This window comes from Phoxinus phoxinus (assembly GCF_949152265.1).
Source record: "Phoxinus phoxinus genome assembly, chromosome: 9".
Classification (NCBI taxonomy): domain Eukaryota; kingdom Metazoa; phylum Chordata; class Actinopteri; order Cypriniformes; family Leuciscidae; genus Phoxinus; species Phoxinus phoxinus.
In genome coordinates, this window is record NC_136884.1 from 36514996 (window position 1) to 36531617 (window position 16622).

Genomic DNA, 16622 nt, shown 5'->3' on the forward strand with positions numbered 1-16622 from the left:
TCCGGGACACTTCAAGCTGGGGTGTGTGTGTGTGATATTCTACGATATTTTGCTGAGTGCTTGTATTGTGTGTGCATCTCCGCAGGATTGGGTCTGAGTGGACAGCTGACTCCTCACGGTTTGATATTCCTCACACTCTGTGTGGCGGTCAGTTTGCAGCAGTGACAGGAATCATCTTTTCCAATAAGATTAAAAAAATTATGCGCATTTTTTCCTTTATAAAGCCATTTTTTACCTAATTAAATGCATGCATCCTTTTTCTTCACAATCTTACATGAAATCAAATTCTATTAGAATAAGAAGACACAATAGTCCTGTTTACAATCAAACGAAAGCAGTAATGGAGCAAAACCAGCAATACTGTCTAAAATATAAGTCACTCATTAACTTCTTGTTCACTGAACTGTTGTATAAAATCAATATCACGTTTTTAATCATGCTGATATTTGGAGAAAAAAAACGGTACTCTTCGTGTGATATTGCTTAACCATATTAATATAAATATAAAACATATACAGAGGTCTTCCCATTATCTTAAATATAGAGGGCATTATAAACTAAATCACGCAGAGAGCGTGCACGAGCGCACTACTAGACCACATCATGTCTAGATGCGTGTTTGTAATGTGACATGCTCGACACTAGGGGCTTTCGCACCTTTTACCGTCAGTGTTCGCTGATTGGCCGAACACACGCCTTTTAGAAAAAGGCTGTGTACACACACAGATTATAGCCTATATATTTACTCCAGAAACTAGCTCTACGAACATGGAGAACAGAGATAGATGGACCTCTCAATCTTTACACCGAGGAGAAAACCCAGCGTGACTGAGGAGACGGAGAGAAACATGATCATGTGTTTCTGCTCAGCAACACTGGACATCAACCACACGACACACACTAACAACTCTTCATTACTGTCCACTTTCTGTGTGTAACAGTTATATCTAATAGCGTATTAGACAGATCGTAAGCTAATGAACAGGAGAATGCGAGCGCTGTGTGTTCAGCCGTTCTCAGCGCCGTCACAATAAAAGTCACAACAACGAGCGCGGCTCACGTCACGTCAGAGTTGCTACTGGCGCTGCGAACACAACCAGGAAACCGTTAGTCCTCGGGAGCCACCCTGGTGGAAAGGTCCTGTAACCTACAACTATCCGGTGCGAAAGCCCCTAATGTGTCAGACCGCACATCAATCACGATATCAGCGCAGAGATATACATGGCACCGCGCTACCGCAAGCTCAGCCGGAGGAGGAATGTGGTTCGAGAAGGAGACCGTGTGCAGGTGTGAGGTGAGGATGAGGAGTCAGACCTGCGTGAGGAAGGGCTCGGGGACGCGGTACAGCCGCTCGATGAACTCCAGCATGTCCTGCTTGAAGTCGCTGTACGAGATCAGCTGCAGGACCGAGTGAGACGAGCGCCTCCGCTGGATCAGGCTCGCCAGCAGCTTCTGCTGCACACACACACACGCGCGCACACACACACACACACGCGCACACACACACACACGCACACACACACGCGCGCGCACACACACACACACACACACACACACACAGCATTTCAAGCTAAAATAATATTAATATTCAACAATCGCTGGGAATTATCAGATTATTGGAACCCTCCCCCACATGCTCGTTCACTCAAATCATTTACTTCCATATTTATGTTTCAATAAATGTTTTATAAATGTTATTTTTAAACTTCATCCGCTATCAGGAGACACATGGAGTGGGCAGACATGATTTTGACCACTTCGTTTAGTTTTGTAGAAAGCCTTTATTTAAAGTTAATTTCATTTTGTATAAATTATATCTTATTTTAATCCATGTTTCATCAACCAATTTGCCTGGATTTAATAAATAAGAAACAAATATAGCAGACATATAATCAGGACACGGAGGCGCGTGAACGGGAGCGCGTCTCATTAATGAACCGAAACTCAGCGTATAAGCTCCTTCACAGACACCAGAAATATATATATAGAGAAAGCTGGAAATATCCACGTTTAAACAAAACACCTCAAGAAGAAAAGACTGCTCTCTGCTCATTTAATCCGCATGAAGTGTGCATTTCTCTCTGGTTCACTACGGCGAACTTCCTCTTTGCAGCCGACACTGACTACGTTTACATGCAGCCAATAACCCGTTCAAAACCGGGATATTATCAATAACCCGGTCGCGCACGGCCATGTAAACACCGGCAAAAACCCGGATATGCTCATATCTCGGTTTTTAAAAACTGGGATATTATACCTGGGGTACCCCTTTTCTAACCCGAATATTTGGTCTTGTAAACGCGTTTCGGCATATCCCCATCAAAATGTGTGTTCTGCGCATGTTCTATTCGCAAGGAATCTTGGTCTTTTGAGTAGAGACGGCGCATAAAAAACCCCGCGTGCAGTATAGCGGAAGTAAACAAGTCGAGGTTAACATGGCGAGACGCAGCACAGCACCACACTTTTGGAGCAAGGAGGAGACCAATTTCTTCATATGTGTGGCACAGCTCCAGCTACATTTCCCATCTCTTGCTCAATTTCTCTCCTTCTATTAATAAAGACCACGAGGCACAGTAGTGTCAGTGCTGCTGGTGGATCAGTACCAGCGCCAAAGCGCAAACAAAGACTATCACTATCTGCCCCGAACTATTCATTATCTGCGCGCTGCTGCTGTTGTTGCTGTTGTCTTTGGATACAGGAAAAAGAATCGGAAATGACGCATTGCGTCTTAATGTTGTCCGTACGTCCAGACGCTAACCGTGCGTCGCCGTTTACATCGGGATATTGGCGACTGATTACACATTCCACAGGAGTAACTCTCTCTGCTCACGCATGTAAACGGGTTATCCCGAATGTTTCAGAAACCCGAAGAGTGACCTTAACCCGACCATAACCCGAATTTTAACAGCATGTAAACGTAGTCACTGACACAGAAAACACTAGTTTATTAATAAACAATTCTAATGTCTCCTTGCTATGTTTGACACATTCATAATCATTACTTTAGCCGGTTCTCTGCGACAGCTGTCAGGAGTGTTATTGGCAGCGCCAGCCTCTGGTCACATGATCGTGTTGACACCGCATCAGCACCCCAGAAAACATGTTGGGTTTACAATAATCGCACAACCCACTGCATATTGTATAATAACCTGAAGTAATGTAATGTTAGGAGCGGCCCTCACCTTCCCAGCTGAATCTGCGGCTGCGCTGAAGTGCCTGTGCAGGATCTCCTCGGCCTTCTCGAACTCGCCACTCCTGATGCACACCACTACGAGCTGCGCACACACACACACACACACACACACACACACACACACACGACTGAGGCTTGCTGTAATCATGTATGATCCCGTATCTAACAGCTCAAAGAAGACAAATGATGTTATTTCAAGATGTTATTTTTGCTGTCAATAATGTTGTTATGTAAGAACAATACATCTAATCACAAGCTATAGGACAAATAAACACAACAGGAAAGATAGAAATGAAATACATGTCGCTTCAAACCTGTGAGACTTTCGCTCATCTTCTGAACACAAATGGAGATAGTTTTGATGACTTCTGAGATATATCTGTCCGTCCATTGACAGGCTACGCAACTACACCTTTCACACCCCAGAACGGCAGTGAAGACATAAAGTAACCCATGTGACTCCAGTTTTTAACCTCACTTTAAACAACAACATAATTCATCACTTTATTTACAGAATATTAATCTCTAACATTAACGTTTAATCTCTAAATATGTTTGCGAGAGCATCACGACACATGCACGTTGTGTTAGCGACGCGAGAGTAGAGGTTGATGCGTGACGGATATTAATATTGTGTAAATAAAGTGATAGATTATGTTGTAGTAGTTGTCTACTACCTTTACATAACCGACTGTTTACAGGTCCAGCTCCACAAGACGGCTTTCTGACACGATCATGTGTGTACTTGACCGCTGCAGGGCAATAAGTGTCTCAGTCACGTTCAGCTCGAGCGGATTAAAGACACATGCGAGTGTGATCGCGATAAAGGCGACAGCCCAAAATCTAAACCAGGTCTCAAATTTCTAGCGGTACATCGGCCGCCCCTGTTGTCCCGTGCAGTAGTCTAGGATATCTGAGATTGGTGTATAGCACTGCAGGTGTGTGTGTGTGTGTGTGTCGGTCTCACCATCTCCGCGATGCTGTTGTGCACGCGCTGCTGCTCTCGCTGCGGGACGTCCAGCTCTCGGCACAGCGACTCCAGGACGGCCAGAGCCGACTCCAGCGGCGTCTTCGGCTCCTCGAACGTCAGATCTGAGGCACACACACACACGTCAGCGGCAGAAACACACATCAGACACACACACACACACTCACTCACCCAGCTTGTCCCCGTTGTTGACCCTGGACAGGAACTGCATGCAGCGCAGCTTGAGGACCGTGTCTCCGCGCCCGTCCATGGGCAGCACCACCATACCTGACAACACCACGTGACACGTGTGTATTAGTGACCAGCATCACACACACTCAATCACACACACTCAACATTAATCCCGTGAAAACACACGGTTTCATATTATTACAAAATTCACTATCTAATCTTGACACAACACATAGTGTTGGAAAGACTCGGGGATCCAAATCTGTGATAGTAATATGGTCCAAATCATTTAATTTTTGTGCACAATAAAAATGAGCAGCAACACACACATCCGCATAAATCAGGTCTACACACACTAAATATTCATCCTGTGAAAACAACTAAATCCACTGCACTAGATCTTTTCTAATCTTGACACAACGCACACAGTGTTGGAAAGACTCGAGGACCCATATTTGTGACAGTAATATTGTCCAAATGATTTTGTTTTTGTGCATAATAAAAAAGTTTAGTACAGCACATTGGCTTTTCAGTAAACTCAAACTTATATAACTATTTTAAAGCTTCATGAGTGCCTTTTTAACGAACGTTAAGTCTGTATTGCAAAGCTCTACATTTTAATTCACTAAATAATTTGTCATTGTAAAAAAAAAAAAAAAAAGGACTCTCAACTTTCGGACGGAGTTTGTGTTTTTAGCTCCGCGCTAAAGCTAACATGCGCGCGCCGATGTAAACAAACTCGGCGCTCGCGCCACTTACTCTCAATAACGTTGGTGATTTTCGCGAAAACGGTGTAGTCTCCATTTCTGAAACTCTCGAGCGCCTTGAACACGCAGACGTCGAAAAACCACCTGTTGATGATGCGCTCGTCTTCACTCATTCTGGCTGAATGTGTTTATACTAGCAGTAGCACGCGCATCACTCACTCACTGACTCCCGCCAGCGCGTGCAGAAGGGGGCGTGGCACCACGGCACGGCGGAGCCTCTGATTGGACAGGAGCGACGGCGACGCCATAACCGTCACTTGAGAGTAATATTTAAATAATAAATAATACAACGCAATACATATTTGATTCTGCCAGTGTGACTCATTCTTTCAGTTAAAAACACATTATTTTTTATTATAATGACGATAGAAATAAACCCCTAGAGGACATTGTTCATTTCTTTACTTTATGGCAAATTCTTTATTCATAAACAAGTTTGCAAATGGTATTCTGTCCCATCCTTATTTTGACACTGAATGTATCTCACTTCTTAAATCTCTTCGTTATATAAATAATAAAAAATCCCAAAGATTAATTAAATATTATGAAGACGCCATAACATCACTAGCAAGCAGTATTTAAATAATAAATTATATAACGCTGGGGAGGTTATTCGTAACAAATTAATATATTAGAGAATATTTCCCCCCCAGTGGTTAGTTGGTGCAGTTGCTTATTTTGGTTGAAGTTTTCATTTTATTTTGAACACAAATTTGATCAATTAAATCATGTTTCAGTGTTTGTATAACTTAGTATGTTTTGTTTACTGATCCTGAATGTATAATAAGAAATAATACTATTTTATATGCTAAATAGGCCTAGTTAAAAAAAAAAAAAAAAAACTAAAACTGGCTGTACAAGTCATGTAAACTTAAATTATTAGACCGGCTTAAGTTGAATCTCGTATGACTTAAACTAATTAAGTTGAAATTGCTTATAATGTTGATGAGTTCAAAAAGAGAGTTTACTGATTCCTGCTTATTTTCTATCATAATTCAGTTTGGGAGAAATGTTGAGCTACAACATGATTATAGTCAAAAATGACCAAACATCAACGTTTTTCAGTATATCAAACAACTAGTTTTATGAAAACTGATGTTGTTTTGAACTTTCTAATACTCCTGAAACACAAACTGCATGGCCTTTAGTGTTAAAACTCGACGTAGACATTATGGGAGGATGCAGATGTGTGAGGAAAATCAGTGCCACGTCTGAAGAAGGGTGGAGCGAGCACAACGCGACGCGACGCCTTCATCATCTTCATCTTCATCTTCAGCACTGGGGTTCACAGCGCAGAAGCGTCCGCGTCGCTCAAACCAGCGCTGGGAGAGTTGAGCAAACTTATCTAGAGAGTGAAGGAATGAGAGCAGACCCCGCGCGGACGCAACGCGACGCTCGGTGACGTCACAGAACGCTGGACACGCGGAACGATGACCGCGAGGAACAGAAGCAAGAACAACTCAAACTCGAACCCCAGCAGCGTCGCGAGCCAGCCCGATGACGCGGCGAGGAAAAGCGCGAGTAAAGTCGCGGTGAAAGCGGAGAACGCGCCGCTCGCGAGCCGCGGCTCCGGGTCCGACGCGCTGATGATGAAGTTCGTGTGCGCGTCGTTTTACCTGGCGCTCGCGGCCGCAGTCGTGTTCGCGTCCGTGCACTTCCAGCGCGAGCTGTCGGAGATCAGACACGCGAGCGTCAGGCACGAGGAGTCCGCGATGAAGTGCGCGGCGGTGGCGCGCGAGGTGGAGAACGCGCTCACACAGGTTAGTGGACTTCATCATCCAGTCGCGTTTCTGTTGGGGAAACACACACACACACACACACACACACACACACACACACAGCAAACAAAAGTATGCTCTAAGAGCGATTGCTAAGCGTTATTTTTGAATGTTCTCATGTTTTAAAAACTATTTTTCTTGGTTAAGCGAACGGTAAAGTAACATTCCATTGTATCATTCTGTAAAAAGTTATGGAACGTTACTTTTGAATGTTCTGTGAACGTTCTAAAACAATTAAGTAGTAACCAAAACATTTTTTTTAAAGCTCCATGAATGGTGTAAACGTTCTGCTAGAGTTACTGGAAGAACACAACTAAACTTTAATGGAAACATTCACATGTCATTCTGCAAACTTTATGTTGAATGTTCTCTGAACGCTCTGAAACGCGTTATAGGAACGTCCAACTAAACGTTTCAGACACCAGCTCTCCATCCGTGAAGGGTAATGTGTGCAGTATTAACTGATCAAACGGTCTATTAGCGATACTGGAGAAGAGAGCGTTCCCTGTTCCCTGGAGCAACTCTGACTGAACTGAAGAAACTTGATCAGTCTAGTGGAGGAGCTGGAGCTCATCTCTCACGTAACTTCCTGTGTGCTGAGATCACACACACACACACACACACTAGCAGCTCTTAATCCTTCCACACACACAGACCGTGTCCTCTGATTGATCACACAAGAGGAAGGCCGTTCACATGAGGATGATGTGGTCCGCTGTGATTGGCTGACAGCGCAGCTTAAATGACCTTTAGTGTGCGACCCACAGGAAGTGATCAGTGTTTAGAGCGTGTGTGATGTAAAGAAGCCTAGGCATTTGCCCCATCCACACAGCTGTAGCCGAGCGGTTCTGGGGTGTGTGTGAGGCGCTGGATCCGGTTGGTCCGGTTCCCCTGGCCCGGGGGAAGAGACTCTCGGGTTGACTGACGGATATGATCACCTCGGTCTCTAGAGAGGCTTTCTCTAAACCTGCCTCTGGTTCACACTCGTAACTTGTGTAGTACATGCACACCTAATCCACACAACGCCCATTTGTACAGATACTACCTGGGAAACAAACAGATACAAATGGTTAAAACAATAATTTGTTGTCTTTAAATATACGTACAGCTCTGGTAACTAAAGCTTATGCGTCGCTATGAAAGGCTGTACGCCATCGACAGCTTTTATTATTCGGTGAGCGATTACGTTCTCCAACAACGGCACTTTAGGTGTTGTTACTGTCGTCAAATCAATTAAAGTGGTCAAAAAGTCAAGCCAGAAATTTAGAGAGAAGGAAATCTTAATTAATCAATTTTGTTTTAATTAATTTTTTTATTCGGATTAAATTCAACGAATTCTGCAGCTTTTAAACATACTCAATCACTGGACAAAATTTGAAATGACACATTTGTTTAAATTGAGTGTTCATCAGAGGGGTCCAGGACCCTGTCTTTCACTCGAACCACGGAAAAATCAGAAGTTTTGTGGTTAAAATGTAAAAAAGTAACACATCCTTCCCTCACGGGTCAATTTGACCCCCATAGGAATGAATGGAGTGCGAGGAATGCTTCGGTACACACAGAAAAACCTAAAAATGCTCAAAATTCAAACTAAAAATGCTAAAACTTGTCCAAAAATTAATTTTATAATGTTTACCTGAATGAAACTGAAGAACTGACTTTAGGACCCAGCGGAACCGCTCATTTGCTCCATGTAGAGCCTTAAGGCCCTCTAGAGTCGTGGAATATCATCTTATATCATCTATCTCCACCAGAGGGCGGCAAACACACTCAATGCAAGATATTTAGAGCGGAGGTAAAAGGGTTATGCATGAAATTGTGAGTTATTTTGAATTTAAGTTGAAAGAGTGTGGGGAACGTGCTTAAATTACTTTGTATTTATTATTTATTGATCTAAATAATAATATATATTTATTATATATTATTTATTTAGTAATTTAAAGGTAAATAAATCAAAATTGCATCAAAAATAAATAAAATAAGTATAATTTTAGGAAAGATGTGCTGCAAAGTGCGAGGGAAGGATTCTCTGCAGAACTGATGTTCTAGATCTCGAAGGCCTCTTTCTCCAGAAATAACTTTTAAAGATGTAATTTTAGTGATAAAAGGTGAGTTTTAAACTTAGACTGTAAAACTTTACGGCTTAATATAATTTAAACGGATGAGTTATAAATAATATTCACCCCCTCACAGTCGTCATGAAGGGCAACATTGGCTATATAGACCAAAACCACCTTTTGCACCAAACTTGTTTTTTTCTGCTGTAGAGTTGGGCATTTAACATGTGGGTTTATGGGATTGACTCTCTTCTGCAGCCGCTCTCTAGTGGCCAGTGGATGAACTGCAGTCTAACTCACTCAGTGTCTGTGTCAAGTCAAGTGAAGTCACATTCATTTATAGTGCTTTTAACCATATAGATCGTATCAAAGCAGCTTTACGGTGATAACAAAGTGTAGGTTTCAAGAGAGAGACTGGAAGGTTTCGGCTTGGTTTCAAGGGATAAAATGTTTGACTACGGGGGAGACTTTAAGGCGTCTTTAAGCCTAAGTGTGTGTGCTCTTGTCTGTCTCCAGATCAGGTCCGTGCAGGCGTCTCTGGAGGGTGTGGAGAGCGCGGCGGCCGGTGCCAGGGCTCAGCAGGAGAGCACCAGCCGCGCGCTGCAGAAGAGCGAGGCCGACGCCCGCCGCGTGGAGGAGGCGCTCCCGAAGCTCCAGAAGCAGCTCCTGCGGGACCTAGCGGAGAGCCTCCGCGAGCTGAAGGAGGAGCGGGAGCGGGACGTGTCCTCGCTGGAGCAGCGCATGAGCCGGAGCGCGGAGGAGCGCACAGCCGGGTTTAACCGCGAGATCCTGGAGCTCAGAGCCCGTCTGGAGGAGGCGGAGGCGCCGGCGCTCCTCGCGCAGCAGCTAGCGTCCGCCAGCAGCGCAGTGGCTAACCTCAACACCGCTAGCGAGGTGTGCGCGGGGAACGTGGAGGTGCTGCGCGAGCAGATCGCGTCGGTGAGCTCCGAGCTGCAGACGAGGAACGGGGAGGTGGCGTCGGTGTCGGAGGAGCTGGGCGCCGTGAGGACGCTAGTGCAGAGCGCCGTGGGGAGCCTGCGCGAGGAGGTTAGCGCAGCGAGAGCCGGCGTCCAGGCCGCGAGCGACCGGCTGCAGGGCCTGAGCGAGCGGCAGAGCCAGGCCAGCGCCGAGACCCAGAGTCTGAGACAGGAGCTGAAGGAGGCGCTGGAGGAGCGGGGACGCGAGCTGGAGGAGCGGCTGAGGGCTGCGGACGAGAGCCGGGACGCCGAGCTCAACGCCCTCGAGGCCAGGCAGAAAACACACGAGGACTCGCTAGCCGGCTGCAGGACCACGGAGGAGGCGCTCGGAGCCCATCTGGAGGAGATGAGGAGCCGGCTGGGGGAGCTCAAGACCAGAGTAGCCGATCTGGCGGACCTCAAGACCAGAGTAGCCGATCTGGCGGACCTCAAGACCAGAGTAGCCGATCTGGCGGAGCTCAAGACCAGAGTAGCCGATCTGGCGGAGCTCAAGACCAGAGTAGCCGATCTGGCGGAGCTCAAGACCAGAGTAGCCGATCTGGCGGAGCTCAAGACCAGAGTAGCCGATCTGGAGGAGCAGAACCAGGAGCAGGAGAGCGTTGGAGATGAAGAGCCGCTGAAGGAGTGAGCCTGAGATCAGATACTGGGATGATGGGGTGGTAGAAATGTGAAAACAAGCTTTTTTTAGGAATGATGAAGGGGTGAACTGCTGTTTCTTCTGTGATCTATAAATACCTGCACTGTGTTTGTTTTTCCACCAGCTCCGCTGTTTTCCACAGGGTTACTGCACGTCTCAGTGACAGTCCAGTCTCTTAATGTATCAGGAGGATAGTTGTTTTCCAATAAAATGTTTATAACCCTACCAAACTATATCTTTTACCTGATCAAATGATCTATAAAACAGCTACAAATACATAAAATGGCAATATTAATATGAGAACATTTCACACATTTCAGTATAATTGTTTTATTTGTTTAATCACCACTAGGGGGGCTCAAGATTCGAAACAAGACAAAACCAGCATTAAAATCAGCTAAACTATTAAAATCAAGGCATATAATATATTAATTCATCTCCTGTTTTTGGTCTTTGCAGAATCAGTGTTCTCACGGTGTTGAAAACCCGAAGCCTAATTAATCACAGCTAAAAGTGTGAGATCTGGACCTGGAAAAGTCATGCAAATTAGTAATATCTGAGAACCATGGGCATTTATTGTTATGATGAGTAATGTACATGTGTGTAGTTATTCCGAGGTAAAGCTGTGATTGCACAGTTGATTGTCATTCATCTTAATCCAGTAAACCACGAGTCATGTAAATTCACCGGTGTAAAAGAGTGGAAGCCTGAGGGTCGTTCAGAAACCAGGAGTGTCCGGTGTATAGTTGTGGGAAACTGAGGGTGTCAGAAGGAAACTCTGGCTTCATCCATTCAATCATTAAAGACGCTTGACCTTAAAAGAGATGCTAAACTCTTCTCTAAAGCCAGAATCTGTGGCTTTAGTCCTCCTAAAACCCGCGGTCCAGAACACACACACAGTTTAACGTCAGAGAGCGGTGTTTTAGTTCATGTCATGCGGTCCAGGAACACTTTCTGCTCCTCAACTGTCAGGAACACTGGGTCCGTCTAATAATAATACGAGGCGGACTCACAGCAGGCAGAAGATCCAGAAGACCCTTGGCAGATTATTGTTGAAGTAAAACAAAAGCAGAAATTGTATTTAAAATTATGAAAATGATTTATGAACATTGTTTTATATAAATAAATATTTTATGAAATAGGGTGAAAATCTGATAGAAAATCAAAGACATAAATCTAAACAAGTCGAGTATTGAATATCTTTCAGAAAGAGTTTGTTTGGGTGCAGTACCACATTTCCCCACATGGGTTTCACTGTGGCGGGATTTGCTGTAGAGTTTTTCTCCCTCAAATATTACAAGCACACAAACGCACACAAATGTTTTATTACACACACACACACACACACACACACAATTATAGCATAATTGATCCAATTGGCTCTATAATATGACGAAGCAGAAAACAGCAAAAAAGCGAGTGTTTGCTTTATAGGCCAAACATGAGAGAATGGCTCCATCTTCTAGAACAATAGTTACATTAAATCAAATTAAATTTTGAAGCCTTGCCAACAGAATGGTAGTCTATTAACAAAAATGACATACATTTATAGTTAAATGGCCCTGGGATTAACCATTTTGTCCAACAGGTCATGAGAGATTTTGTGTTACTAGTGCCAAATTGATTTCTTAAAGGAAATGGGGGTGAAGAAGTGAAATTACAATAAAACTACACGCCTGTGTATGTACATACATTTACATTTACATGTACTGCACATTTATGCGGTTGGCAACCTAACCCTAACAGGCAAAATTATCAAAAAACCCTGAAAACAACAAAACTGTTCAGTGACGGTTATTGATGGTAATTAATGCAGTAAAACGAATCCGTCTGAATCGCTAGAGACACTTGTGCATATGGAGGCATCAACACACGTGGCATTTATTTGATCCATTCAGCACAAGCACACTTCTCCATCACAGCATTTGTAGTTGAGTGTGATGAGTTAGGGTTAAAATGACAGAAAATCAGAGAGAGGAGAAGTCAGTTTCAGTCTCTTACGGCAATGTTCATCAAGTTTGCTTTTATTTGATCAAAAGTACAGAGAACAGCACAGTAAGATTGTGAAATATCCCCCACTACTGTGTGTACAACACTGGCTTTTCATTAGCCGCCGCTTCTCATCTGGTGTGAACGCCTGAACAGCGCAGGTGCAGTAAACACTGCTTACTAGTGTGTTAATAAATGACAACAACATGCAAACAAATACTAGTTTACAACATCAAGCAGCAACGAAGAGACGACTGAAGTTTAAAACGCTCACACACACTTTTACTCTACCAATAAGGTGGAAAGATGATCAAATCTGCATCATGTCACTAGTGTGTTATTCAGACTACAGACATCATTTCTGATGTTCACTAGTGTGTTCAGGACACTGTAGTTCATTTATTGTAAGTGAGGAGAGCAAAATACAGTAATCTATGGCATATTATACCCAAAAACTCTTCATACAGTGACTACCAGTAACATCTACACACATTTGTGCCCAAAACTGATCCGGACACTTTGAGCTGATCATGTTCTGCTGAAGTGTGTGTCTGTAACTGCTAATGCTCTTTACACACACACACTGAACACAATGAAGCATTGCTTGGTCACTGGTGGAGCTAAACTGGTATTATCTAATTGTGGAGTTAAATTTACCAGCTGACAGATATTCATCATAATTCATGTGTGTGACAGTCTAACAGATAGACGGACAAAACCTGTGTGTGTGTGTGTGTGTGTGTGTGTGTGTGTGAGACAGTCTTAACAGAAGATGGACAAAACCTGTCAGATATCATCTTGATCTTGAGTAGACTGTGATGATGTTGGATGCGTCTGAATAAGTGTTGGTTGGACTGTAGGTGGCGCTGTCACACCACACGAGTGTCCTAGATCAGGGGTTCTCAAACCCTGGAGCCAGGGACCCTTACAGGGGAAGACATGTCCAAGGACCCCTCATATATACCACAGTGCCTGAGCCCAAAGCTGCGGAAAGGAAGTCTCAAAATCCAAATGAACCGAACACGATCGACTCGAACTAGATGTCAATAAATGCATGCGTGTCTTCTGATCCACAAATGCACGGGTTCATTTTTGCATGAGCACATTTTGATTTTTTATCAGAGAACAGAAGATTATTCACAAACATCTCTGTATCTGCACAATCATTCAGAACTCCACAGATTCAAATTAAACGGCATTGGTTTGTGGTTAGTGCAATACATTATCTAGTACATGGATAATTGTGTGTGCATTTATTGATCATAATGAGACTAAAATCATCCCATACTAATGAAGCATTTGTGCACAAATGGTCTCGGTAAAGATATTACATTGTAAAGATATTACATTGTAAATATATTACAGTGACAACTTGTGTAGAGATGAAGTGTAGAGACTTAGCTTTAAAAAAAGCTATAAAGTCTAAAAGAGATACAGATATTTTAATTTATAAAGGATTGAGGAATGGAGTGGTTAAGGAACTGAGATTAGCCAAGTCACGTTTAAATCTTCAAGTAATAAATGAGGCTAACGGTAATAGTAAAGAAACCTGGAGAAATATTAATAACCTCATATGAACCACTTCACACACGAGATATACATCTCAGATTTCAGGGTCAGAACATTGAAGAAAATGTTGCAATTGCCTCTATTTTTAATTATTTTTTTATTGAGTCAGTCCATGAGCTAGGAAGTCATTTAAAAAAGAGAGAACTTACTCTACATACTAATAAAGGTCAGGGTTTTAATTTGGTGACAAATTATTCATTAATTAATAATGAAGGACAAGTTAAAAAGATAATCTGTTCTTTAAAGAATTCTAAAAGTAGAGATGCTTTTAACATGGATAGTGTGTTAGTTAAGAAGCATTTAGAGATTGCGGATTTGGCATGGTTGGACCCCAGGACCACAGTTTCTCTTCCTAGTAATGCACTTCTAAACCTCAGCACATGTCTCCTCAAATTCGACAGCAGGGCTACAGTAAATAACCTTCAGTCAGAACTGAAAGGTTTAGCTGGACAGTGGGAAAGGCTTAAGACATCACATGTAGATGACCACAGGACCAGAACAGCAAAGGACAGATCTGAAGAATGGGACGAAGAAAGTGAAATTGTGACCAAAAGCTGTGATTCTTGCAGAAGTTGCCCACTGTCAAATTCTCAGGCGGTCCAACATGCTGTCTGATGCCTACCGTCTCCGTGGGCTGGCATACGAGTACCCGCTGACAAGTACAAGATAAGCCGAGGCCACAAAGTTAAGGGGAAACATTTTCCAAGACCTCAATGCAGCGTTCACAGATGGCTTAGTATCTGTCAATGACCGTCTTGTAGAAATTGAGTTTTTACTCAAATAATAATAATTATTATTATTATTATTACATTTTAGGCTAAGTATTTAGAAGACGCTTTTGTCCAAAACGTACAAAAAAGGAACAAAGCAATTCGTCGAATATCAGACTCATAATACAGGTCAGACATATATCCCCCCCCCCCCCCATACCCGCTACACTTGAGAATCACTCTAAGCATGCAGACGCAGTTAAGACAATCCACCAGTGTTGGGCAAGTTACTTAAAAAGAGTAATTAGTTATAGTTACTAATTACTTCTCACAAAAAGTAACTGAGTTATATCATTACAAAAGTAACTAATTACAAGGCAAAGTAACTATTGCGTTACTTAAAATAAAAATATGTGAAATAGCTTGGATGCCCCCAATATGTTAAATGAATGAAATGGAACAAATTTCACTAAATAGAACAAATTATTATTATAAAACATTGTACACTGATCTACACTAGTTTAATGTTGCTGCGGGACAATGTGAGAAACATTAAATATTAAAATATTATCATTACTATAGTGGAACAACTGAACACAATAGATGGTTTAGAACTTTTAATAATTGCAAAGACCACAACTGGCCAACAAATCCAAAAATAAATGACCGGTATGCTTCTTAAGAAATGTATCAAAAATAAGTAATAAAAAACATACATACACATACACTCTTTGTAGTGCAAATTAAAATTACAAAACCTTTACAACTAGTAGACATACTGTATAGCCTACTTGAAGTATTTTCTTCCTCACTAACTAAAAGTGTTCTCAATATAATACTGAGCAATGTATCAACATAAATAATAATAATAATAATAAAATATAATGTTTTGGGGGTTTATTTTTTATAACCTAGAACGTCATCATCAGAGGTTATTTAAATTCTAGTCGTGTTTGCCGCACGTGTTCACAACCGGTCAAACAAAGATGTTTTCTGGGAACGTTCCCTGCATTTTGGAGTTTTATTTTATAACCATGTAAACTAATTAAAATGTTGCAGATGATAAACTATATTATACTCGGACACACTCGGTCTCTCTCGTGAACTGTCGAGCGTTGTAACGGACACACTCGGTCTCTCTCGCGAACTGACGACGTTCGCTTCGCTTTCGTCCAGTCCGGCGCCTCGAAACACACACACACACACACACACACCAGAGAAAACATTTTGCAGTTCCTATGGCGGAGAAAGAGCCCGATCGGTGAACCGAACCGCTTCAGTGAACTCAATTATAGTAACGGCGCATTTTATTGTCAGTAACGGTAACTGCGTTGTAACGGAGGAAACAGTAATTAGTTAGATTACTCGTTACTGAAAAAAATAACGCAGTTTATTTATAACGCCAGTATTCCCATCACTGCATTCCACTTAATACACAATAAAACAATATACAATAAGATTCGTTAACAACGTACCTCCTGGTGTTCTTCTAAAGTGAGGGCAAGCCACAAACCCGTGTGCACGGATTGCGAAAGCGTGGGCACGGTTTATGAATTTGTGGGTACAGATTGTGAATTTGTGGGTAAAGATTGTGAATTTGTGGGTACAGATTGTGAATTTGTGGGTACAGATTGCTAAAACTGAAGGCACGGTTTACAGATCTGAGAGCGCAGATTAGGAACTCATGGTTACAGTTTATTAATCACAATTTGTTAAACCGAGGGAACAGTTTGAGAATTCATGAGTACGGTTTATAAACTGATTGGCCGGATTGCAAAACCGCCGC

At 42.6% G+C, this 16622-nt stretch overlaps 2 protein-coding genes across 10 annotated transcripts in view; one reads left to right on the top strand and one right to left on the bottom strand.

Annotated features, from left to right (window-relative positions):
• terfa (telomeric repeat binding factor a) overlaps positions 1–6846 on the bottom strand; it is a 21129-nt gene extending 14283 nt beyond the window's left edge. For 4 of the 8 annotated variants that reach the window (XM_079623093.1, XM_079623089.1, XM_079623092.1 and 1 more), the window contains exons 1-5: positions 5112–5360; positions 4353–4448; positions 4161–4285; positions 3183–3275; positions 1315–1455 (exon numbers count right to left, since the gene is read on the bottom strand). In XM_079623093.1, the coding sequence (XP_079479219.1) occupies positions 1315–1455; positions 3183–3275; positions 4161–4285; positions 4353–4448; positions 5112–5232 (576 nt within the window). In that variant the 5' untranslated portion in view covers positions 5233–5360. Of the gene's footprint in view, positions 1–1314; positions 1456–3182; positions 3276–4160; positions 4286–4352; positions 4449–5111; positions 5361–6735 lie in introns of those variants that run through there. The other 4 variants (XM_079623090.1, XM_079623091.1, XM_079623094.1 and 1 more) reach the window with 3 other exon arrangements.
• On the top strand, positions 6297–11470 carry ckap4 (cytoskeleton associated protein 4). 2 transcript variants are annotated; one of them, XM_079623109.1, is made up of 3 exons: positions 6297–6879; positions 9471–10340; positions 10400–11470. In XM_079623109.1, exons 1-3 carry the CDS (start codon positions 6550–6552, stop codon positions 10538–10540), a joined length of 1341 nt encoding a protein of 446 aa, XP_079479235.1. In that variant the 5' UTR covers positions 6297–6549; the 3' UTR covers positions 10541–11470. The 2 variants fall into 2 exon arrangements, with proteins under 2 accessions (XP_079479235.1, XP_079479234.1); XM_079623108.1 differs by having other exon boundaries at positions 6298–6879; positions 9471–11470.
• The last annotated feature ends 5152 nt before the right edge of the window (positions 11471–16622 follow it).